This window comes from Diorhabda sublineata, chromosome X (genome assembly GCF_026230105.1).
Source record: "Diorhabda sublineata isolate icDioSubl1.1 chromosome X, icDioSubl1.1, whole genome shotgun sequence".
Taxonomy (NCBI): domain Eukaryota; kingdom Metazoa; phylum Arthropoda; class Insecta; order Coleoptera; family Chrysomelidae; genus Diorhabda; species Diorhabda sublineata.
Genome location: NC_079485.1, coordinates 24,182,123 through 24,208,924, shown reverse-complemented (window position 1 = coordinate 24,208,924; position 26,802 = coordinate 24,182,123). Strand labels below are relative to the sequence as shown.

Genomic DNA, 26,802 nt, shown 5'->3' with positions numbered 1-26,802 from the left:
TACTTATAATGATGTTTTATTATGTGTAAAAAATGTTAGCAATATAAAATAAATGAGAATGGTTCATAAATAAATATTTAACTGCAATAAATGCATATACAGTCTTAATTTTGTATCTGAAATGACAAACAGCCATGAATACTAGTAGAAAATGATCGTAGAAACTTTTAAATTGGCACAACAGTTTAGTAGGATTTGAATAAATAGAATATACAGCCAAATGTTTACAATAACTAAAAAATGGATATCACAATACGTTAAACTATTGAAATAGTGATGTCCATATCTACAATAAAAAAAATAGTGCTAATGTGAAATAAATAGTATGCATCACTCTTTTTACATATATTCCAAGGATACTACATTATGTACTTACCATTGCCACTCTCAATGTCTTACAAATTTAAAATTCTTTTAAATGAGTGAAATATTTAGAAAAATAAAAAATAATGACGATCATCCAGCAAACTGCGGTAAATTCTAAATGTGTTCTTTAGGAGCCAGAAATTTTCAAGACTTATAAAGAGATGTGCTTAGGATCACTTTATACTAGTACTGTTTGATAGATCAAAAAATGCTATATATACACATATCTGGTATACAAAGTGACATTCACAATAATTAATTTAAAAAATTTATACATGATACAGTAAGCAACTTAGAGCGCTACATCATTAAGCACGTTAGGTTCCGAGTATTGTTCTAATCTACTACATCAAAACTCATTTTATACAAAATAATGATATCGAGGACCTTATTAAACGATTGTCTTCTAACATGTCATCATGTGATGGAAAGGAATACAACAGGAAACAATCGTCTTCAAAGGATCCGAGTATTCTGTGGTCACTTGTAGCACAGCATTGAGCATCATTTATAAAATCAGTAGTCTGTTCAAAATACAAAAATAAATTTCGTACTTGAAAAAATATTGCGCTTGTTTGTGTATCCAAAATGTACTGTGACTGGATTGGATGTTCCTGTGAAAAACAGACTATTTGTGGATGTTTATAGCAAAAGTTGTAAAAATATGTAAAAAGTTATCTTCAGTCTCAACATTTTCTATAGCACGTAACTTAATTCAAATCTAAAGTGAAGTTAAATGAATAAAAACGTATTACATCTATTCTGGATCAGACACTGCTACCGTTTTTATATCACCAGTGGGCGCCACCGGCGAGTGAGGTCTTTAAGCATGACTGTCCACATTTGTGAAAACGGAGTTTAAATATAAATCATTTTCTAATAACATAGAGCTGTATAATGCATTATTATCCAATACAGTCTTGATATGAGAAACAAAACAGTATAAGGTAGTAGTTGGTGATTATTCGTTGGAATAATACGTTTGATGTGACATTTCGGAAATCTCACTACACCAGCGCCTCTAGTGACAAATAAAAACGCGATAGCCCCGTTCTGACACACGGGTTTAAGAATAAAACTAAAAGCAGAGTTTCGTCATAGTAAAAAATTGTTTTGTTGGTATAAATTTGAGATTCTATTATCACATATAGTTGGTTTTTGAATTATCACATATACACTGTTATCTATGTAAATATATACGGTCGTTTAGAATTAAATATTAATTGAATCATTTAAAATAGTTATTGTCCCATAGTAAATTATTTCATGGTAAAAAGCTTTGACTTAAGCTTGATTTCCTGTTGATTAAAAATAAAGTTTGATTGTAGTTGATTTTAATATTAAAAATCGTGTTTTCTGTACGTAGTTCTCATTTATATTAATGTTCTAAATTTTTCCTAATAAGATGTAACAACTTCCACAAATAATCCGTCAATACGGTGCATTAGTGTCATGTCGGAAGTTAGTGTAACTTAGTGTCTAGGTTCCAAACGAATAATTTCTGGTAAATATACAAGAATGAGACTCGTTATATTCCCTTCATGAACTTAGGTCGTTTAAAATAAGTAAAACCAAAATTATTTTACATACTTTGAAACGAGCAGTAAGCACCCGATTTTAAAATATTTATTTTGATTTTATTTACATTTAAAATTATACGAGTCCATTTCAAAAGATAATCTGAATCCAATAACAGTTCTCAACTTGAATATGCCCTTAGAAAGTCAAGTGTAAAAGTTTATTTTGTTTGGAACATGGATACCCGGAATGGGCCACACATTATACGATTTATAAAGTTACTGGCTTTGTAATGCAACTTGTAGTAACATGGGGTCGTATTTTACGAAAATAAATCATGCATAAAATCTGTAGTACGAAAGCTTTGATAGCGCTAATATGTTGAAGATAGATTGTTTACAGGTCAATCCATTTGAAGTGATCCAATGAGGGTTGCTTAACTATTTTTTATTTTGATAATATTATTACCCTTATAATTAGAACCTTACAACAATTTTTTATCTAGCTCTTTCTGGGAGAGACCGCCAATTTTATCAAGCCGCGCACGGTATTTTTGAGCTTTGCAAGCATTAATGGTAAATTGAATATCTTTGTACAGAATAGAGCTAGCTTTTTAAAGGCCTAGTTTTACAAAGAAGGAATCAAATCCCACAGCTAATGACTTCTATACTATAAAATATTGTAAAATACTCATATATGACAGAATATGAAGTCTAAAGTAATAATTTTTTATAAATTTTTAAAAAACAAAATTTTTCTATTTTTTCAAAGTTTGAGGCTCAACATTTCTGGTGGGGCCAGATAAAAAAAATCAATTTTCATATATGTGATGTACTCATATGCTATGCTAGCAACATACAGCAGAAATTTCAATCTTGGTATTTGATCTTAAGCCAAGTTATGAAATTTTGAATTTAAAGAAAATTTGAACTTACGCGCCAGTTTTTATCTCTCGATTTTTATAAAACCTACTTTTTACAAATAATTATATTATAGTAAACTTGTTAAAAAATGTATAGCTTCATCTCAGTTCGAAATTAAAGTTATCAGTATATACCCAGGTACTGGAATATATGTAAAATACACTATAATTTAACTTAAAATAAATCAAAAACGATGATTAGTCTTAAAAATAATTATTTTGGTATAATTCAATTAAATATAATAGGTACAGTACCAATTTGATACATAAATATAAATTAGACAGTCTATAATCATTTATTTATATATTGAAATAAAAAAACAAGCAATAGCAAGACTCGTGACTAAACAGTCACAACATAATTAGTTCCTGTTAAGACATGATCCTTGCACTGTGGTAACTGGGAGCTCTCAGTCAGTGATTATCTTTCTTACAGTGTGAATGTTAGACAGCAGTGTCATAGTTCTCTCTCTCGTGTGTTTAATTTTTGTGTTAAATATAACAGAATTTTTCATTGATGAAATGGATGAACAATGTTGTGTTGGAAAAACTGTCAATGAAGTGTGCCATAAACCCTGTTATGGTTTGGTGTCTAATGTTCCTTTAAATACTTTTGATCCTACTGAACAACAACTTTTGAAATGTAGAGTACGTAATAATGCTATTACTTTGGTTTGTGAGTATCATACAAAAAAAGTACCTAGTTAAATATACCTAACCATTTGTTTGGAAAATATTGCTTGGTTCCATTGAAAGTGCAAAGAAATGAAACTCTACAGATTTAAGAGAAATAAAGCTTGATCATTTGTCTTTCATAAAAACCAATTGTCATGATGAAATAATTCCAGGGAAATCTCTTTTTCGAAATTGTTATGCAAAGTTCTTTGATTTGGTCACAAAGCCAAAAGCCTTAATGTTAAGTTCTCTCCATGATGATGTTAACCTGAAGAGGTTATTGTACAACAAATATATTCTGCTTGTTCTCTACTAGAAGTGCCTCCAGCTTCTAAAATAACAAAATTAAGTTCTGGAAAAATAAAAGCTGCGAATGAGTCAAAAATTCATTGTATTAATGAAAAATTACGACAAAATTTTCATTCATATTTCGTCACAAGTTAATCACAGTAGCAGTGACCCGGAACTTCAAAAAGCTGTGTTGGACAATAACTATTTTGATTTAATTGACAAATTTAAACATAAGTATTCAATCTTATCTAAAGAGGAACAAGTAAAAATCATCAGCTTGCTCCCTAATAAATAGTCAAGAGAAAAGATTTCTAATAAATCAAAACGTCTCATTAGATTAAGCCGAAGTTTAGTTGAAGAATAAGGTAAATTACAACATTGAGTAAAAAGAAAAGTGTAGGTGTAAGTGATGAAACAATAGAGAAAGTTGTAAAGTTTTTTAAAACGATGAAAATAGTAGAATATGTCCAGGTAAAAAAGATTGTACCAAAGTGGTCATTAATGAATATAAAATAGAAAAACAAAAGCATTTGTTTCTATGTAATCTGAATGAATTGTATTTAGCATTCAAGAAGTCTCATCCGCTAAAAACTATCGGAGGAGATTAGTATGATTTTGAATGGACACTTAGCATAAAGAACAACTTAAGTGTATCACCAAACACAAACTCTATTTCCATTTATGTAATCAATAAAACTATTTATTAGTCTTCTACAAATTGTAACTTTTAATTAAATGTCCTCACTAGATTCTTAAATTCAAAATTTCATAATTTAAGCTTAAGATCCATACTAAAAAATTGTTTTGAGGTTATAATTTAAAGGGCAATAACATAAAAATAAAAAAAATAACATAAAAAATTTGTCAAAATAACAAATGGTCAAGCAACCAAAAAATTTTTTATTGGATCACTTCAAATGGATTGACCCTTTTTCGTTGAAAATATATAAAATTTTGATAAAAATGAATAATACTGGAAAGTTTTCTACGGAAATGCATCGTAACCAAACATGTCTGTGGGATGTTAAAAATAACGAATACCTAAATAAACATAAAACAAGAGCCAGTTATGAAATTCTTCATGAAAGCTTATAAGAAATCAAAGGAGATGCTTCTTTGGCATTTTTGAAAAAGAAAATTAATAACTTGCTTTCGGACATGAATTCAAAAAAGTAAGTAAAAATGAACGAACAGGTTTTTTGTTTATATTTTGTAGTCATGGTTCATTAGTACTTAGTTTACATAATAAGTCTATTTTCTTTTTTTTTGGACTGTTCTTCATCATATAACAATTATAGCTAATGTCTCTTCTCATAAATTCGATGCCATCATGAACGCAAGAAAATTAAAATTAGTGCAAAACGACTTGTAGGTATACAACATAAACCGGCACAACTTCGGTTTATTGACCCAAATATTTTCAGGGACCGTCTCCTGAATCGAACGGAATAAGCGTTTTTTAGGAAACGACACCTTATTCAGTTATAGACAATTATTCATCTCTCTATAATCCTATGGGAAATTTTAATATACAGTACAATCGATAGGTGGCGTTGAGAACAGCGCATGCACTCTATCCTTTTTTGCTACCACTAGCAGTCAAATAAAATGGTCGCTTTTTTTCTTTTTAAAGTTTTTGTTTATTGCTCCAAATTATACTTATTTTTAACTATTTCATATACTTTAGAACATGGATCCATATGTACCTATCTAGAGCTAGCGCAACCTATCCTTCACTAAAGATGCGGCTCTTTTGTAGGTACAATAACAAGGCCTGGTGTCTATAGAAAAGCACTGTGGCCGCCATCGAATAGGGATGGAAGTCAGCACTGTCCAGCATGGTTTTGGAGTGTTTTATTGCTCACGGGGACGTTCAGTCCGTGGAAGTCGAGGCATGGCTAAGGATACTTGGTTTGAGGAGTCTCGTCTACTTTTAATTATTAGAGTTGTACTTTTTTGGTTGCTCTATGGATTTACTCATGATGTAAGCTATGACCGGGTCAGAGATGAGTGCGTTGACATGACATTGCCACCATCTGAACGCACTATGCTTAACCTAATCTAACCATAGCTCACTTGCAAATCAGCCTATTAGAATTGTTTTTTAATAAAACTGTATTTTTTTAGTTATCGATTTGTGCGAGAAATGGTCATTGAGACTTTTTCAACTGAACAATATTCACATGGCAAGATTGCCGGTCCAGGTATTAATGTGCAAATTTGGTAAGCGCGAAAAGAACCGAGGCCGCTTAGTTGAAGGGCATTGGGTTCTAAGCATTAGTTCAGAAGAAATCTAAGACTTTCGTATGATTCTCTGCCTTGAAAACTGCCGCAGTGCTGCCACGTTTACTTCTATAATCGAGAAGCACGTCGCGCCTGGCTCGACAATTTAGACATACAGTTGCAATGGATACTGCAGCCTTTCTTCACACAGCTTTTTTCTCGAAGCAGTTAATCATAGAGAGCTGTTTGTCAGTAAGTATAAAAGAGTAATAGTTTTTCTCTATGCTAATACTATTTTTTAGCCAACACCGGAGTTCACACTGAGGCTCAGTGGCGACCAGTAAAAGGCTTCGTCCACGGACGTCATGTTCCTTTGCTCCCCACACACATTTGTGAGTATCTCTGGCGGCAATGTAATCGCAAAGAATAGCGCGACCCTTTCAAGACCTTGCTTTCTGCCATCTGTCGCGAATATACAGATTTTCGAATTTAATTATATTGGGCCTTTCTCATGTTGAATAAATTTAATTTTGCCACCGCTTTTATATTTTTATTTCATTAATATATTTAAGGTTAGGTTATATTATCGTTGTGTGGACCATATGCAGATACGCCACCTATCAATTTTACTGCATATTAAAATTTGCCATGGGGTTATAAGAGGATATATAATTGGCTATAACTTATTAAGGGGTCGTTTCCTACAAAATGTTTTATGTCGTTCGACTTAGGAGACGCTCCCCTGTCGAAATATATCTACGGTTCCTAAAAATATTTGTGCGACTAAGCCATAATCTTAACTAAAAACCAAAGAGTAGTTTAAGTTAGTGGACAAAGGCGAATCCGATCTGTCGTTCCATCGGTAGTATCAAGTTGCTGTCGTAGGACATGTAGTAAGATGAATCGTATAATGTGTGGTGGCCTCTTTAAAAATGACAATGCGATGTCACCACTAATGGGGCATATTGAATAGTACTCACCTCTGAAACGTTATAGAAATAAAGTTTTTTATTAGCACTATTCAATTATAAACTACAACAAACTCACTGAAACTACAAAAATATAAAGCTGCACTGGTATGAATTGTTAATCGGATAAAATTATGTAAATCACAAAAACAAATACTTAAAATATTATCTGCACAACATACATTAATTAAAAGGTCATAAACCAGTGAATTTCACTCATTAAAAAATAATATAAAGCAAGATTTTTTAGATGCTTATAAAGTGAATATTTAAAAAACTTTGGTGGTTTATTAAAAAGTGAATCACTCCATCCAAAAATACAAATGTCTCACTAAAAAGAAAGCCTAGCAGTAACAACAGAAAAAGTTGGGATCTTTGCGCTGCTTATTAAATATGAAAATCAAAAATTATCATCACCTTCAGTAGCCGTGCTTTGTAAAAAATTTCAGATCAAGGTGCAAAATTAAAAGTAACCATATTCTTAAAAACTATCTCTTAAATTTATAGATATGTCGATCATTAATATTCTACAAAGCTATTTTTAAAGAAGTTATTTTTTATGAGACACTAGGTATTTTTGAAAATTTGAACAGATATTGTGCAGATATCAGGTTAAAGCTGCAAACAACACTAACACCGTGAATTCATTGAAAGTACAAGCTCTCTGGTACTAACAATTGTATAAATATATCTACAGCACGTCCAAAATATACCGGAAGTTTATTCACATATTTTAGTTATTATAAGTAATATATTCACCAAGTTGATACGATTCTTTTATAACCAATTATTATTTTTAAAAAACGTTGCTTAGTATCATCTACTTGATGAATTCAGTATTTCACCTATACTTATACCTAACCTAAACCCAAACCCGTTTTCAGTTAATTCTAGTTTTGACTAGGGAAAACTAGTTTTCACAAACCTTTTACATTTAAACTAATTTTGGTAGTCAAAACTAGTGTTGACTAGTATTCTTAGCGTTAAAGCTAGTTTTTTTTTACATTTTTGACAAACAAATACTAGTTTTGACTGAGAAATACTAGAATTTACTAGTTAGAAACAATTATTTGAAAACTTCATTTTAGTAGAATAAAAGAAAAATTCATTACTTGAAATGTAATATAATGAAAATATTGTTCAACTTGTTTGAGCAGCTTAAACTTTCGTGGTAATTCTAATTACATTGCTCTGAGCTATGAGAAGAGTATTTGCGACTTCATGGAATGGTAGAAATACCTGCTTTTTTAATACATCTCACACATTTCCAGAAAAACATTTATCATTGCAGTTGTTCTGTTCGCATATATTTTCTAAATTTCAGTCTTCAAAAAATATATATACATATATAATTTGTAACAACCTCTACCACTTAGTGGTGTAGGGTATTAATGGTTATGTTTGTGAACATTTTTTACATTCATTCCTAATCTGAGCCCTTTGGTCATTCAATACCTCTTCAATTTTCGCTTTCCATATTTTTTAAAAGGTCGTTCTTCATTCATACGTTGTAAGTGTCCACACCATTGTAATTGTGTTTTCTCTATATAATCTAATGTAGGTTGTATATTTATAGGGTTTAAAGGTTTATAAAGTATATAATGAAAGAAAAATTTTTCTATCTTATAAAATATATAGTTCACAATATCCAAAATATGTAAATGTTGTATATTAGTTATTTTTCGTACTAGTGAGCAGATATTTAGGACGCTTTGTAAAAAAAGTATAAACAATATTATTTCTAAAATTGTGACAACCTAAGAGACTCTAATTATCACTGTATTAGTGTTTTAAATCGTATATGTTCGAAAAAAGCAAAACAAAATTTTAGAGAGCATTATAAAAATGGGAAAATATTAAATATCTCTGAAATTAATAATACAGATTTGATTCAAATTCAACTGAATGACATTCCTTAATTTTTTTGTAAGATAAAATATTTTATTTCATTATTAGTTTATTTGAGCTTATATTTAATGCAAACTATAAGACAAATTGAATAAAATATACATATACATATGACATTACGCACTACTCGCAAATGAATTATTTATATTCAAATTCAAATAAAAACTATAACCACTTCATAACTATATCAGTACTAAAATAGTTTAGGAATGACTAGAAAAATTAAATTAAATTTTAACTTGAGAATAACAATGAGGAAACCATACGATTCCTGAATATACAGGAGCAGATGCTAATGAATTCCCATTTAACTAAGGGATATCAACTTTTTATGTAAAACCAGCTACTAGAAATTGTAAAAGGTAATATTTAAGAGAAATGTCTCAATCTTAGTGAGAATTGACATGAAGAAAATTCTGTGTGATTATTCACATTTCAATCACTGCGATGTGGTATATTGGCCATGCTTAGACAAAAATGATATAGAATTAAAAAAACTCAGAACTCTTCTTTAACCCTCCAAACGGTACATCAACCCTTTAGACGGATATAAATTACAGATTTGGTACTAGATCTCGATAGGGAGCGAGTAAAAGGGTAGGTTTTTGTATGCGCGTCAGTCTAACCCTACTCTTGACTAACACTGGATATTCCTGCTTTTCACTGATCTCTAAGTAAGTTTTCTTGTATTTGACTGATAGTAATAGCTCATGTTTCCTCTTCATTTCAATTACTTCTTTTTGATATTTGGCTTCAGTTTACTATAGTTTTTATATTTGAATAATAGTAATTACATATGTTAAATATTTGTTAAAAGATTTCCTTTAATTAGTTATTTTTTTGTGATATTTACCTATGAACTGCGTTATGTGGTAATTAATAAAAAAAAGTGAGATTGAGTGAATAAATGCACAAAAATTCCGTCTGGGAGACGGAACATCCGTCTGTGATATGGAACATCCGTCACAAGAATTACCTATAGAACAAACATCCACAACTTAAATTCGAGATGGAGGAATTAGTCCAAGAAATGAAGCATTTTGGCTCGCAATTTTTTCGTCCTGTCTGGATTTACTTGAAATTTTCGCAGAAGGTGGGAATAGTCCAAAGATAATTTTCTATATCATACCACCATACGCTATAACCTTGGGGGTGGTTGCCACAACAAAAAATGTTCTTTATGTTTTCTTCGCAAAACTAATATTTTTCGAGTTAATTACGCTTAAGAGTAACAGTTTTTCGACGAAAAAGTCGACATTTTAAAAGATTTTTTCCCGAATAACTCGAAAAATTTGCTTTTTGCCAAAAAAAACTGTACAGAGCAAACTTGTAGCTTTAAAAAAACAAACAAAATCAATTTTTTTATAATTTTTCTACGACCAACACGCACCTAGATACGATATGTTAATGTTTAGTTTTTAACTTTGAATGCATAATATGAAAGATCAAAGCCATATGACGGGAAAACTTTGCATTTTTCAAGAAAAATTCATAGAATATTTTTTAAATTGTATAATTAGAGCTTCCAGATTTTTTCTATATACAACGCCCTAACTACCCCCTTAATAAAAATAGATGTTCACCCTAATGTGATACTCTTTATATATGTATTATCAATACACTCAATAAGTTTAACAAATTCAAAATGCGTAATTTTAGAAAACTTGGAGCAAACGATTTTTTTGCAATTTCATATTTTTCACCCTTTACTCCAAAATATTTCCAAAAATTCTGGAGATACGATAAAAATAATAAATACTAAATTGTAGCTTTTTTAACGATTAAAATATTTTTCTGTGTGTAGATTTTGTACACAGTGAATATTTGGCGAGATATAGCAATTAAAAACGTCAATTTACGAGTGAACGCCACCTCATTCGAGCCCTTTACGGGATATTAAGGAATTTAATTCTCACAGTCTTTTAGCCCTTGAAAAGGCCCACAAAAAACTTTCAATCATTAAAAATCAGGGAGCTATTTTTATAAAGCCAATCAATTTTTTTTTTCAAAAAATTCAAATACCCCGCTTCGGAGCATAGTAATTTACATAACCGGTATATTTGGCGTTATATGTTCCACTTTCTCTACTCAAAACGAAAAACAGAGAAGAAGAAACATTTCCTCATGTGACTGCATGCAGCTAAACAAGTTAAAAAAAGTGAAAAATCTGAAAGCTTTTCTCGAGCAGATGGGGTATGAGCATTTCATCAAAACCTCAACAAAAAACAATGCAGTGAAGCAACTGCTCTGCTCACTGTTGATGCCTAAGACGAGCACACAAAAAAATGCTATTACCAAATTCAAGAGTGGCTTGGAAATAAAAACATTCGAGCAACAAATAGGGGGTGGCATTTTAATGAAGGTTTATTAGACCCCTTAGGAATGAACAAACCGCCTGAACCCGATGAACTTTTAAAAATGATTTTTTAATAATGCAAAAAGGGGTGCGGCACTTTATACGAGTGCAGAAAACTTGGATTGTACTGCAATTCCACTTGTTTTGGGTGCTCGGGTGAAGACTGCAATAATAGTACATCAGTAATTGAGGAGGATGAAGACGACATCGATTTTGATGAAAATAAAATTAATGAGCCAGGTTTGTAAATTTCGTTGTATGTGATGCGTGACTGTATGTTAACGCATGTCAATTAATTTTTTTTCTATTTAGATCAATTAAATTATAAAAATTGCTATGTTATTAAGGGTTGAAATATTATGAAATTGTATCCTGCAGCACAAAACAATTCTTATTTAACTAATCAAATTTTACCCATGTTGAGGTTTCAAATGTTTTTTCATAATTTTTTACAATTAGTGGTAGTTTTCACTCTTAAAAAACAAAAAGCGTACAACGGCACATAGAAATTGAACTAGGGGGTGAAATCAGCAAAATTCCAAATTTTTATACAAATCGATGCAGGACAAAAAAATACGAGGTTTTGCCTTTTGGTTAATGTTGAAGAATTGGTCAATCTACCTTCCTATGTAATATATTATTATTTTGTTATCACTGGTAAATAATAAATGATTCATAATAATTATTATTATACATAAATGATTGCAAGAATATTAACTGGTCACTATTAAAATACTCAAAGAATCTGAGATTAAAAAAATGAAGTGTATTGGAATAAGGAACACTGAGGCCAATGGCTCTCTAAACAAAAAGCAAAATTGGATTTCAACTTTGTGATCTTCCTGTTAAATTTGAAATTTGATGGTTCAATGTATCAGGAAGTATAAAATTGATTTGATAATGCCTTCATAAAGCAAACTTTTGATGCTACACAAATTTGAATAATAATTTGAAGAGCTGTATTTATGTTTAGTTCTAATAAATCAATAATATATTTATACCCAATGAAACAATAATATTTCAGAGATATTTTTGAAATAAATATGGCAGTGCAGTTTTTGAGCAAAAGCTGAAAAATTCAAGTCTTTGAAAAATAGGTTATTGCTCAAAATAATTCTTACATTCAAATGCCTTTGGTTTTAAACAACATAATTTGGCTTTCAACTAGGAATTAAATGTTTCAAAACTAATTTACATTGTCCCTAGAATATATAAATTACTTATATAAAAATACTTAAATATCAGTGAGACCAATAATGGTATTTTGGAATGAAATATAGAAGTTATATATGGCACCAAATCTTATTCAACATTTATATTTCACAAAGTCCGTGAAGTTCTGCATAATTTACAATTGCTCGATGGAGGAATTCATACTGTGCCTAGAATAAAATGAAAAATATTATTCCTCTGCTTCACTTTTTTATTAACCAAAAAAAATTATACATCACAATGATGGAAATATTGAACTTGAATAGTAGAAGCGCAAAATATCAATTTTACAGTGCATGATATTATTTCAAAATTTTTTATTCAATTGCAAAACATCTCATAGAAGTACAGTGACTCACGGCATAAATTATGTATAGTAGGAATAATTAAAAATTAATTTCTCTTGGCAGTCTATAAAATTTTTTTTTTTACAAAACAAACAAACTGGATGTTGAATAATGGAGCACATAGTGCTCATAACATCAAATAACAAAGTTTGAATATAAATAAAAGGTAATTAATGTCTAAACGTTGGCCGGCAGTCATTGATAATAACAGAGGGTCATTAAAATATTAGCAAATATTGTTAATGATTTCATTAACATTTTCCATAATTCAAACTATGAAATTAAAATTACAATTTAATATTGTTATCTAGTATATTTTTGAAGCAAACAAATTAGTTCATATGTTTTATATTAAGTTTATTTATTATGTCATTTTCTTAATGATGAATAATGCAAATTAAGTTGTGAATAACTTTTTGGAAACTTTATACACGAATATATATATATATATATATATATATATATATATATATATATATATATATATATATATATATATATATATGAATTTCGCTACTTTTAGGGTCATTCCGTAATTCAAAGTGATAATAAAAAAGAAGTTTCTGTTGGTAAAAGTTTATTGAAAAGAATGAAAATGAGCAATTCTACTTTGCTATGATTTGAGTTGAAACAAGATAACCTCTAAAGACCCTAGTATTGAATATTTAATCCAATCCTCTAGCAGTGATAACAGCTTGCAAACGACGAGGCATGCTTTGATTCAGATTTTAAGACTGTCCCATACTGCACACCGGCAAATATTCCCGTAAACATCTGCCCATCTAATCCCAAATGTGTTAAATGAGATTTAAGTCTGGACTGTGAGCAGGCCAAACAAACGGCATGGTTTGAACATCGTCAAGATGTGCATCATCATGCACAAAGGTTGCGTCGTTGGAAGAACAATAAGTGGTACAACATGTTCTTCTAAAACTCTTCTTAGGTACCTGTACGCATTCAACGTCCCATTCTCGATAAACACTAGCTCCGTGCTAGTGTCAAAAGTTATGCCTCCCTATACCTGACCTGTACCAAATGGAACTCGCTCGGCTAAAAACGCTTGAGCACATATCTCGTCTTGTCGTCGCCACATCTATTTGAGCCTATGAGACAGAATCGCGATTCATCGGAAAACAATAAGGGACTCCATCCACTATTGTCCAAGCAAGGTGTTCTCGCGCAAAATTCAACCTGGCAATCCGATGTCGTGACCTATTAGTTTCTAAAAGCACAAGAAATAAAAAAAGGTCATATCTAGCCGTTGTAGTCCTACCTCGTCCGGAACCAGGTTTTCGCGTGAGGAAATCAGCCTCTTCATACCGCTGCCATACTCGTTGCACATTCGAGACTTACATTTTAGGAGTTTAGGTGAGGAGCTTTTTTATTTTGTTGAGCACTTATCAAAACAACAAAAACTTTTTGTTTATTCAAGCAATCGGTTAGAAAATCATGGTATAAACGAACAAAAAACCAAACAAAATTAAAATTTCTAAAATAACTTTAAAGTAAGGGGTAACTTTTATTTTATGCTCGGCAGTATATTAAGTTCCAAGAGCTTTCTGAAGAGTATTTTGAAGTGTTGACAGCATTCGATCGATACACAATCATCAACTACTTTTGTATTGTTGGCAAACATTTTTAAGACCAGAAAATAATTAGTTGATACTTACATATGAATTTATCATGGCTTGTCTCTGTGATCTTAATTTCCTTGTCACTGTAAAAACATCAACTCTTCTTTCAGTTCTGAGTTGTTGTACAAGTATACTGAGCCCAACGAACATTGAACTTCTGTCTGATCCTAAATTACAATGAACAACCATTGAAGGAGAACAACCGTTTTTCACTAAAACTGTCTGGGAAAAGTCTACAAGTTCAATAAGTCCTCTTGTCACTTCAGGTACCTGGAAAGAAGTCGCAATGGAAGCATCCTGTTGCAGGAATGTGAAATTAATGGTGAAAATTGGCGGCAAGAGGAGACGTGTGAGGTTCTGAAAAAATGCACCTCGTACAGCCACTTGCACCAATGCTTGAATGGCTTGACAGTTCAACTTATCCCGAAATTGATATATTCTTCAAAACTAATTGTTATATATCATAATTTTTAGATTTGAACAATTGGATTGGAATCTTTAAAATCTTGATACTTTCACGTATCTTGAAAGCACAGTAAATTGTTTAGACGGCTTTCAGTCTTACAATCATTGCAAGTATTTTTTGGTTTTCTTTTCTACTATATTTGATTTTAAACACATCTTACAATCCTTATAAGCTACTTTATAAATAAAACCACTATATATACATCAAATTTCAGGTTAAGTTTGAATATATCCTCAAAGGTAACATACCTCTCCATCCACAGTGGGCCATCCATGATATTGTAAGTGAGTAACTTTCTGATCTTCTCCATCCCTACTTCTAATGATCATTTCTCTCCTTGTGTAATAAGGACAACTTTCTGCTTGAATATATCTAACGTGAATATGATCATAATGTGCTTCTTCTTCCGGCCAATATCTTGGACATTTTCCTTCACCAAGTTCAGAAATCATAACTATAACACTAATTCCTTGTTCAGAAACCATTCGCCAAAAATCATTGATTGTTCCTTCAATTGGATCTTGTGTAATTATAAAAGATTCACTATTATCATACCCTAAAACAGACCAAATATAATATAAAGATTAAAAACATTGATGATGTTTTCAATTGTGTAGATAACTTATAATAAATGAAAATAAAATATGACTGGATTACATTGAACAGAACAGCTTAGAAGGAAATATAAAAACTGTAAGTATCAGTTTGATTAGGGTAACTTCATGAAAAAAGTCGACTTCTAATTTTAGAAACGATTTGGAATTTTTCTATTTTCAAAGTGGATTGTCAAGTCGACTTTTTAAAAACACAATAACTATATCTCATGGTTGAAATATATTTTACAAGGTTTATTTGGTATATTTCTTGATTTTTAATAAGTTATTTATACATCATATGCAAAACTTACACATAAGTGAGTATTGTTGTGATTATTTTTAAAAGTTCTTTATAAAAATATAAACCTGACCTGAAACAGGTATTTAGCTGCGCCCTTAGGCTAATCCGAACAGAAATATCAAAGCCCAGAAATTTAACAGCTCACATAAGAATTCTATAGCTGATAAAACTATTAAGCAGTGACAAACCAATGAACCCAATGTATAGCATGTTGGAAAAAATATCCCATTCGAAGTTCGAACCGCCAATCATGGGTCAATAAAAATCTTCCTAGAGCTTGGACTCTATCTCTCTGGTACACATATGGTTCAAAGCTAGTGCAAGGAGCTGAATTGAGGGTTTGTGAACCAAAAGGCAACAGCCTTGCCAAAAAGGGGCAATGATTCCATATCTAGAACCAGAGCACCACTGTGGCCTCTTGAGATGCCACATCAATAATAAATTGAACTGATGGCTAAAGAATCAGATAAAGTCCTACTGGAGAAACACTCAAGGCGTAAAAAGCTTCATAACCATACCAACTAAAAAATCTGAATCACCTTAAGACGAAAGGTATGTCAGAGGACGGCAACTGCAAGTTGCCAAGGAAGCAACAGAGCATCTACTCTGCAAATGTCCCACCCATTTCGCTAAAAGGCATAAATACCTTGAAGGAGTGGTACTAACATTTTGGGAAGTGGAACACAAAAGCTAGTGGGAAGAGATGCTAAAACAGTAACCTCCTTTAGGAAGAGTCTATGTGTTTGGAAGAAAAACAAAGAAATGTGGAGTTTTGACAAAATATCTTCTAGGTATAGGTGCGAGTGGCTGTAAAGCCAAAACGACTCCCCAAACAATCTACAATCTATAAAGAGCTCTAGAGGATATATATATATATATATATATATATATATATATATATATATATATATATATTTATAGTATAAACTGTAGTATATATTGATTGTGGACGGTTTTAATTGAGAAGAACTCACCTTCAATAAAGGAAGCGTTAATATATGTGGAATGTTCTTTGCCTGTTAAAGGCGTAAGTATTACTCTATTTCTATCATATGGAATGATACTATCGCATCTATTTTTTTCTCTATTTTCTTCCCCACTTGCTACAGAACATGACTTTCTGTCTTCAAAAGCATTTATTATATTTTCAAATTCTTCTTCTAATTTACATTTGGTTTTGCCATTATCACACTGTCTTAATTTGTCCAATGTACTTTTCAACTCGTTGGCATTTATTTCTGTATCACCATATTGTGCAACTTCCATAAGAGCGCGGTAGATGAAAATATATTGTTTCTGGAAAAATAAATAAATTAATATTGAAACATTTTACGTATACCAATCTATATTCAAGTATTTACTGGATTTCAACAGAATTTTATATGATGTGCTGATAAAATGTTTTGTTTCATACCAAAATAATTAGAAACATTCAATAAACATACTCAAAAAGACATATTGTAAACGTAAATAGCACTAGGAAACCTCACTGTTAAATTTAATTACAGTTTAATATTTTACATAATAATAATCAAAAGAATTAGTTGTATCTTTACGACATTCCCTTCTAAACTACAAATTCATATCACCCGGTGTACAATATTATTCTTTAATTTACAAAAACTATTGTTGAATAATCTGGGTAAATACTGCTTACCAAAGATTGGACTAAGAAGTTCCTCTGGTGCCTTAAATCGCAAATAGTATTGAAAATAGAAACATGTCCCTCTTCTTTTAATTGGTTCAGTAAACAATCCAGTGCAACCAAAGTGCCAGTTCTACCAACACCTGCGCTACAATGAACCAAAATACTACCCTTTTCAACAGAGTAAGCTTCATTAACCCTTTTAATGAACTTAATGATACCATTAGGATGCTCAGGAGCCATAAAATCCTTCCAAACCAGGTAATGATATTGGGTTATATTCCTCTCTTCTAGTTCTTTTCCATTGCTAGTTCTCATTATTTTTAATTCCCTCACTATATAATCAGAGTATCTGTTTTCTTGTATGTGCGTAACAGTTATATCTCCGAAAATTTTATCACCATCAGTCTTATCAGGCCAGTATTTGCTACATTTCGTTTTGCTGTATTCTTCGAGATTAGTAAGCATAAGAATCAGTTCTAAATGCTGTTCCCAAATCATACGCCAAAATTCGTTGACAGTTGTATCCATAGGTCCTTGTGCACAAATAAATTTCTTCCTTTCTTTATATCCCATAACATAGTTTGCGTTTATGTAGTCTGAACCAGCAATACTATCCACTTGTGCCAACTTAACTCTAGTTTGATCATAGGCTTTTATATCGGGATACCTATTTTTATAAACATTTTCTCTAGTATCAGATGCTCTGGTAGTTCTGTCAGAAAATCTATCAGGAAGTAATTCGAATTCTTGCTGAAATCCGTAGTCAGAATCTCGATGATGTTCGATGTATGCCGAAACCAAATCAGATTTAGTGATAGGACACATGTCAGGTGGATTCAATGATACCAATCGCTGTCGTCCCCTGAGGCTCCTAAAAATAGGAGCACATAAGACAGAAAATAGTTAATTTTTAATGATTTGGTACTGATAATTTGCGTATTTAAATTAATCAATAGATCACTTACCAATGTGAACCATTTCCAATAATTCTCTTTTTCATGTATTGGATTCCATTCCAAGAATCATTTTTTAATAAATTTAAAGAAAAAAAATAGATAATCTAATATTGTAACAAAATTCTATTGATAAAAATACAAATGAAATAACATCAAAATGGGTCGAAAATTTAACTGATACTGTCATACCAGATGAAGTGAAAGAAGTTTTATCTTTAGGTCCCAATTTTTCACAAAATTATTCTAGTGTCAAAGAATCACCTGTGTACTATGTAATATTGAATGCAACAGCAATTATCTAAATAACGAAATTCAAAATAAATTGAAAAACAAAAAAACGGAGCAATATCCAACCTCAAAATATAACTACCACTAACGAACCTATTAATCAAAACAGAGATTTCAAAATTTTGATAGCAGATAAATCTAAAAAATGGTTATTTCCACTCTTTTTCCGTTATGTAGATGATTGCATTACTGCCGCACTAAAAAATCAAATTGAAAACATAAATAAAAAATTCAATTCTTATCATAAAAAACTTCAATCCACAATCGACATGGTACAAAATAACAAAATCAATTTTCTTGATGTCAGTTTATATTAAATTAACAATAACAGAAGTACACGAAAACAACTTTGTCCTCAAGATATTTGAACTTCAATTCGTATCATCCTATGTCACAAAAAAGATCAGTGATAATAAGGTTGGCTGATAGATCTATCTAACTATGTATTAGATCCTGAATTTAGATGCTTAGCTATTCAAAGAGCAAAAACTGCATTGAAAGAAAATAATTGTCCAGAAAAAATGATAAACAACAAATTCAAGAAAAGGATAAACAGATACTATAATCAATTAAGAAACAAAACATAAAACATTTCTCCTTACCAATAACTATTGAATTGTTTCAATAAATATACTATTCCTATAAGTCAGAAAGGACATAATACATTATCCAAATACTTCAATTAACTGAAATCTAAAACACCAAAAAACAAAAGAAGTAATATTTTATATCAAGTGTCTTGTACTAATTGTGATGCTGTCTGCATAGAGCAGAATAGACTAAAAAAAAAAAAATAAAAACGCATTAACGAACTACGAAATATCAAAAAAACATAAATTCAATTATAAAGATTTAAAAACTCTTGGAACGGAATCTACGGAAAAGAAAATTTTTAGAAATGGTTAACATTCATAGAAACAAAAAAGCTATGAATGATAAAAAGACCTAAATAATTCAAGAAAAATTTATAGCACTATTTTGAAAATACAACTACAAATAATTTAATTAATGACAGCTACATATTTTTGAGATGTAAAAATTGAGGAAGAAATAAATTTCTATTTTGATTTTATTTTTATTTTGATAATCATAATGTAGGTGATCTATTATTGATTAATATAAATAAGCAAATTGACAGTGTCAATATCATATTTGGATAAAGACTGAAAGTAGTTGAAACGTCAAAATTTTTATCTATCTTTTAAAATTTAATACAAAAACTTATTTTTTAACAGAAGAGACCTAAAATTATATATATAAACAATTATATGCATATCACAGTTAGGGGTTGAAACAATATTGTAGAGCTTATTGACATTTATAACATTTTTGACAAAGAAGATCCATATTAAGATTTTTTCTACAACTCAATTTGCTTAGAATATTCAATACTTCATTATTTTATATTTTCTTTTGGAAGATGGAATCAACAGGTTTATATATGTGACAATTAAAATAAACAAATATAGTTTTACCTCAATGATGTTCTGAAAGTGATCATTTCAACAGCTTGAGCATGTGCTTGCTTTGTATATCTGTGTAAAATACATAATGCACCCAAGAGCACAAGTATAACAACCACCAATCCACATAGAATTTGTACAATAAGGCTTAGAGCTCCTACAGCTGGTGCTGCAACTACTTCTGGTCCAGGATTCATCATGTCTAAATAGTTGCTGTATGCTGCCAGAAATATTGGTTGATAGTCCCCATGTACTAAAAAAGTTTATAGTCTACATATAATTACCAAGGCATCTAAACGTAACACTATGATTCAACTTTAACAAATAATTTATACTAGATCTGGTACTTGTTGAATAAAAAAAATTTGCATACATTTTCAATGTTTCAGAGGTAAGTTAAGTAGTGTTAACATTTTAAGTTAACCAGCACACAACTACAAGCATTCTTAAAACCCTGTATTTGTTGTGCAAACATTTTATTTTGTTGTTAGAAAAAAGTATAAGCACTTAATTAAAAACAGTCTATCGCGTCTCTTTATATAATAGAATAATTCATGAGAATGCTTAAGATACATAACTTTTGGTGTGAAGTGGTTGTTGGAAGTTTTGGATAAAGTTAAGTGATCTGGGAGCTACCAACACTGATGCATTTAAAATGAATGGTGGAATATTTCCGTTTTATAGATCTACAAAATCAAGATGGTATGAATCTATGTTTTTAGGGTAATCAGGTTCCAAGTCTATCAAACATCAAACCTGAAAAACGAGCTACAGTGAAAAGACATCACCTTGAAATACTCCAAAATATAGTCATCAAATGTTATACAGACTTCAAAATTAGGGGAGCGGGTTTATTTATAGTAGTGTTATTATAGACGATCCACTCTACCTCCGATAGACGGACCTAGCCTTGCTTCCTACAATTATTGGATAAAAAAATACAAGTGAGAAGAGATTTTTTCTGATCTAAACAAGTGCAAATTGATAATACCACAAATACATCTGATTCATCATGTTCGCCAATAAAAGAGCAGTTTCTCATTTAATTACTCCTTCTAACAAACACCTTGAAAATAGCTGATATACAATTTGAATTTATTACCTTGATGCTTTCATGACGCGGATTCCAGCAATCATAAAATCGATATTTGGGGCAAAATAATTAGTCATTTCAAGGGAATATATTTGGGGCAAATTTTCTAATTGACCACCAACAATCCCCTGCTCCAGTTTGATCAAAAAATCAACTCTTTCATCAACATAGCGACAAGTCACTCTAGCTAGTAGCATTTTGGTAAACTAGCCCAGCAGCTCTCCTAAACAATCGGCGCTGATGACGTAGTACCTATTTGTTTGTTAATATTAATCTTATCGACATGAAATAAACGCCATTATTACTCACTTAACATGTAGGCATTATGCTCTACTACCAGTGCTAGTATAATAAAATTATTTTGTTTACATTTCAGTTTTTAAATTATAATAATGTATATTTCTTATTATCTCCCAGCATAAAAATTTGTTGTACAAGCAGACAATAAGTTTATAATACTTGTAAACTTTTCACGTACCTATAATTTCTACAAATCCTGTATAATTACTGTTAATATCAAGATTTCCATCAAATGGTGGCAGAGGATCGGAGAGAATTTCGTTTCTTCTTACTCTGTTAACTAAATTTGTTGCATTTTTCATTTTATCTTCTCTAGGGGTATTGTAAGGTCGTAAACCAATACATTTATCACAAAGAGAATTTGTTGAATTGTAGACCTGCTCATCACCCAAGAATACTTCGTTGTGAAAAGCAGAGCTGGAAAACCATATTTTTATCAACAACTCTTACTAAAAGAATGTAGTTTTTTATCTACCTATCATAAACGTGTGAAAGAAATAATTGAGAACAATTCAATAGATCATTAATACTCACCTCGTAAACATTTCTGCAACATAAGCTCCTCCTCTTGGGGTTCTATGAGCTTCTTGATATGACATAATTGTTAAGTCTTCAGGATTAGCTAAATCGGATAATTTTTGCTGTGATTCCATTCTAACCAAATAAATTCGGTAACAACATATCGGTCCATTCCTTTCAGAAACTCTTGGCATAAATAATTTAAAAATCCATTTTCCTTGTTCTTCCATCTTTTTCCAATGTAATCTAGCAAGCTTCTGTTTGTCTGGTAATGTTGGGGGCATAGTGCAATTCAATGTTACAGGTATTCCATTTTTTCTCAAACGAGTCACCCCAGATATTCTTACTGTATAGTTTGTATTTGCTGATACATTATAGAAACGGGTATTTAGTGTAATTTCCTGGATACTGGTAGACTTTGGTCCCCATGTTATATTTTCAAATTGACCTTGATCATTTATAAAAACTGCAGAGCCTTCCAAAGTAACCTACAAAAAATATATTGAAAAATACATCCTTTCTCAATTTCAAAATCCACTCAACAGCATAGAAATATTACCAGAGTATATAATAAAATACTTAATATGCAATATTTAGTATCCATTAGCTTTTATCTTGGGGTAGGTTGGTTAAACCTAAAGATACTCTTCTTTACCTTATATTTTATACAATTATAGTTCTGTTCCTTTTGCATGAAATCTAAGATACTTTGAATTTATTTAAATATAGCTCATTGAATTCGACGTTCCATTTAATTGAACTCAAATGAGAGGAATTGAAATAGTTATCTCCTCTCTTTCTGATGCAGCATCAACTTTTGTTTCATAGAAATAACTCATTTTAGTTATTTGGCGAATTATTGAAAAGTTTGAGGGTATATTTACTTGTTTTTTAGCTAGTGCCTAGTGAGCCTGGTGATTAACATCGTGGTTAAGATTTGCAAATTTGTTTTTATTTCACTTTTTTATTGACAAGTGAATTTCGGGTTAGAATACAATGAACTGAATGAATGTCTCAGTTTGTCATTCCATTTGACCCACCATATTAAAGTAAGAACATGTGAGCTGATATTATCAGCTTAATTTGGAAAAAATCAGATCATTTGCAAAAGGAAAGCTATATATATCATTGGCTTAAATCGTAAACCATGTAATATTTTGATACCATTAGATAGATAATTTCTGAACGCATCTAATAGATAAATTCGTAAGGATTAAAAAAATCCATACCAATTCAAAACTCTAAGTAGAAAACCTTACAATTCCAGACTGCCATTTTGTGTACAGCTAACAGCACTCCTTGTTAATTTACTTGAAATATTTTTCTTTATTTTTTCAAAATTTGATATCTGGCCACAAAATTTACTCCTTTATTAAAAAAACAGTTTTCATTTAAATATTTTTTCATTATCAAGTTTTTTGTATTTACTGTAGAATTTGGTGCTATGGAGTTACGACGTTTACAACCTAAGCCAATAATATGTAAATATATATGTATTTCTGTTAATATCTATAAACTTTAAAGTTATTTTTCTAAATTGTCTTGATTTTACGTCTCTTCTTTTTTTCTTATAATTTTTGAAAGACAGATAAAAAAACAAAAGAAATATTGTATATCAAGTGCTTTGCACTAATTGTTACGCTGTCTACATAGGGCAGACATCTCAGTATTAAGAAAATAGACTAAAAGGTCATCAATACCATTAAAATTCAATTATAAAAATTCAAAAATTCTTGGAATGAAATCTAATACACGAAAAACAGGATTTTTAGAATATTTCACATTTATGAGAACAAAAAAGCTATAAATGATAAAAAAGATCTAAATAATTCAAGTAAAATTTCTAGCTCTAATTTGTAAATTTTAATACAACTACAAATAATTTAATTGATGACTGCTACATATTTTTGAGATGTAAGAACTAAGGAAAAATTAATTTTTCTTGTTAAAACAAATTTCTGTTTTGATTTTATTTTGATATCCATGATGCAGGTGATCTATTGATTAATATAAATATGCAAATTGTCAGTGTCAAATCAAATTCTCATAAAGACTGAAAGTAGTCGAAACATCAAATTTTTATGTTTTTAAAAAATTATATAAAAAACTAATTTTAAAACAGAAGATACCTAAAATCAAAACGATTTAGAAACATGAACATATATAAAAGTTGTAAGAAATAAGATATTTAAACCTTTATGTTGATTGGATTTATTATATTAACCTTCTAAACATTTTTGAACAATCCTTGGATAATCAGGATTTTATTGTACATAAAGCAATACTTACACTGTATGACATGATGGTTCCATGAGGATGTGTTGGTGGTTGCCATGATACAGACACAAAATTTGTGTGGCTGATATTGTCAAATCTGCATTCAATAGAAGCATTAGAAGGAGGACCCGCAATACCATCCATAGTAGTACCATTCACAATTTTTGAAAATGGTCCACACTCTTTGCTATAGTCGCTACAAGCTGCTACTTGGAAAGTATAAGTAGTGGCAGATGTCAGATCAGAAAACATATAAATATAGTCTTTAATGGCTGGTTGGACAGCTTCGAATTTTTCTGAAGTATTGTATGTTTTAAGGATTAATTGATAGTAGTGAATATGATCTTTGAATTTATTTGGTGGTGGAGTCCATTTAATTGTGATTGAACTGGATGTAACTCCAATAACAGTAACTTGTGGAACAACTATTGGTTCTTCATCTAATAGCTGCACCAGATTGCTGGTTGAGTACATACTTTCTCCTTGTGAATTAGCTGCCATAATCTTCACAGTATAAGACGAATTTTTATTTGGTGTTCCAGAAGTGTTTCTTACTGTAAGCACTAAAGATGTGCTACTAGCATTTATCATGGTTTGATAATATATCCATTCTTTATCATCTTCAGATTTATATTTTATTGTATAAGTTAAATTATTTGGGCTGTTGCCATCATTCACAGTCCAGTTAAAATAGATTTTGTTTATGCCAATTGGTTTGATAAAATCTAGAGTTATTTGTGGTTTGTCAAGGACCAAAACATCTGTAGAATTTCTAGCTTGTGAGGTTGGTGTAGTTACTACACAAGTGTAAGTTCCATTATCTTTTTTAGAAACATCAAATTTCAATGTTGTATTTTTATGTGTAATATTGATATCTTTAATGTCCCATTTGAAATCTGTTAAGGGTTCATTATCTTTCAGCCATTTGATTTCTTCAATAGGGTATCCTTGTACTACACTGTATATTTCTACTGTTTCATGCATCTTTGTATAGGTAGGTTTTGATATTTGTACTATTTCAGAAGGTAATGTTACATTCAGGAAAATTTGACGAAAGTCTAGGTCAACATCACTTTCATTTCTTTTTAAAATAGCATGGCATTTATAACTGCCTACATGGTTAAAATCGATCCCTATAATGTGTAAAATGGATACTTCAAATTTGTTACCAGATTCCTTGTTAATGTTCTCACTTTCCATTTCCAATTTGAAGCTGAAATAAAACAGTTTATTTAGGTATTTCTTGATATCATATTGTGTGGGTTGAAGACAAAAAATGTGTGAGTTGAAGGTAAAAAATTTTACAAATTCAACCTACTGAAGAGGAATTAATAAGAAAACATAAAATATTAAATTTCTACATGTTAGACATATGATGAGATATTTTCTAAATACAATACCAAAATTATAATTTTATTTTGTTAATACTGTAATGGAAGACTTTGCTTGTAGTTAAAGCTAATTTTTGTATTGAAGACACTACTGGTCTACTGGGAACTTAATTGAAATTACGAAAAATGATACCATCTAGTTAATAGTTTTTTTTTAAAATCTGGATATACAAAAATTTCTTATTTGTATGAAATATGAACATTGTTAGAATACCTGATGGAAAAAGAATAATGAGGAATAATTTTAATATATTTCTATACTATAAACTGTTCTATTCAATGGGCTGACATGTTATTGTTTACATTATTTGGGAGAGAATTGTAAACAAACAAATTAACATACCCTGCTTGTTCTGACACATTTTTGTCATTAAAAGTCCACATTATTATACTTGACATCCATTTGGTTTTACAAATAATTGTAATATTGTCACCCAATGGCAACTGATTCGGTAATTCATGTTTAAGTACTTCCACAGTAATATTTAAATCCTTATCTTCTTCATCTAAAAAGATTGTATTGGTAGTAAGAGAGTTCAATACCGGTTTTAATATTATCAAAAAGGTTGGAAATTCAAAATATTTACCTAGAGGATTACTTCTTACTATTCGATATGTCAGAAATAAATAAAAAAGTAGTAATACATAGGGATAATGGGCTTGGCATATCATGGCGCCTCAAATTTAGTCTCTGACGATTATCCACTGTATACTATGATTAGAAATCACTAATAATCGAGGTACGTAACTACGAATAACTTCATTTCTTATGTACTATCATTAAAATCACAATACATATTTGAATTGTAAAACAATTTGCCGACTACTTTGTTTGTGTAGGAACCATATTGAATTTTGGTATAGATTCATTTTTTTTATTACCGATAGAGGGATATATCCGTGCTTCTTCTATACCCCTAAGTTATATGCAATACACATGACCATGTAAAACATTTTCAAATTATTAACTATTATTAGCAAAAAAACTGGTGTAGGTATCTATTATTCTTATGGTATTTCTTTCGATTCAAAATTCAAAAAATCCAAGAGTCAATTTTAATTAACTTACCTTAACAATTGGTAC

At 30.4% G+C, this 26,802-nt stretch overlaps 1 protein-coding gene across 4 annotated transcripts; it reads right to left on the bottom strand.

Annotated features, from left to right (window-relative positions):
* On the bottom strand, nt 1-26,584 carry LOC130450702 (tyrosine-protein phosphatase 69D). 4 transcript variants are annotated; one of them, XM_056789258.1, is made up of 11 exons: nt 26,306-26,584; nt 26,062-26,224; nt 24,340-25,540; nt 22,066-22,538; nt 21,710-21,948; nt 20,151-20,391; nt 17,441-18,302; nt 16,758-17,079; nt 15,135-15,442; nt 14,457-14,777; nt 1-12,609 (listed from the first exon to the last, which is right to left on the bottom strand). In XM_056789258.1, exons 1-11 carry the CDS (start codon nt 26,388-26,390, stop codon nt 12,541-12,543), a joined length of 4,284 nt encoding a protein of 1,427 aa, XP_056645236.1. In that variant the 5' UTR covers nt 26,391-26,584; the 3' UTR covers nt 1-12,540. The 4 variants fall into 4 exon arrangements, with proteins under 4 accessions (XP_056645236.1, XP_056645237.1, XP_056645239.1 ...); XM_056789259.1 differs by having other exon boundaries at nt 17,441-18,293; XM_056789261.1 differs by having other exon boundaries at nt 14,457-14,690; nt 17,441-18,293.
* Nucleotides 26,585-26,802: the final 218 nt, after the last annotated feature.

Excerpts from the sequence above, each read along its gene's own strand:
- LOC130450702 (XM_056789258.1), bottom strand. The coding sequence starts at position 26,390 with ATGATATGCCAAGCCCATTATCCCTATGTATTACTACTTTTTTATTTA. Across the intron at positions 17,080-17,440 it reads ACTTCTTAGTCCAATCTTTG|AAACAATATATTTTCATCTA; the intron begins GTAAGCAGTATT and ends TTATTTTTCCAG. Across the intron at positions 14,778-15,134 it reads GGCCCACTGTGGATGGAGAG|AACCTCACACGTCTCCTCTT; the intron begins GTATGTTACCTT and ends GCATTTTTTCAG.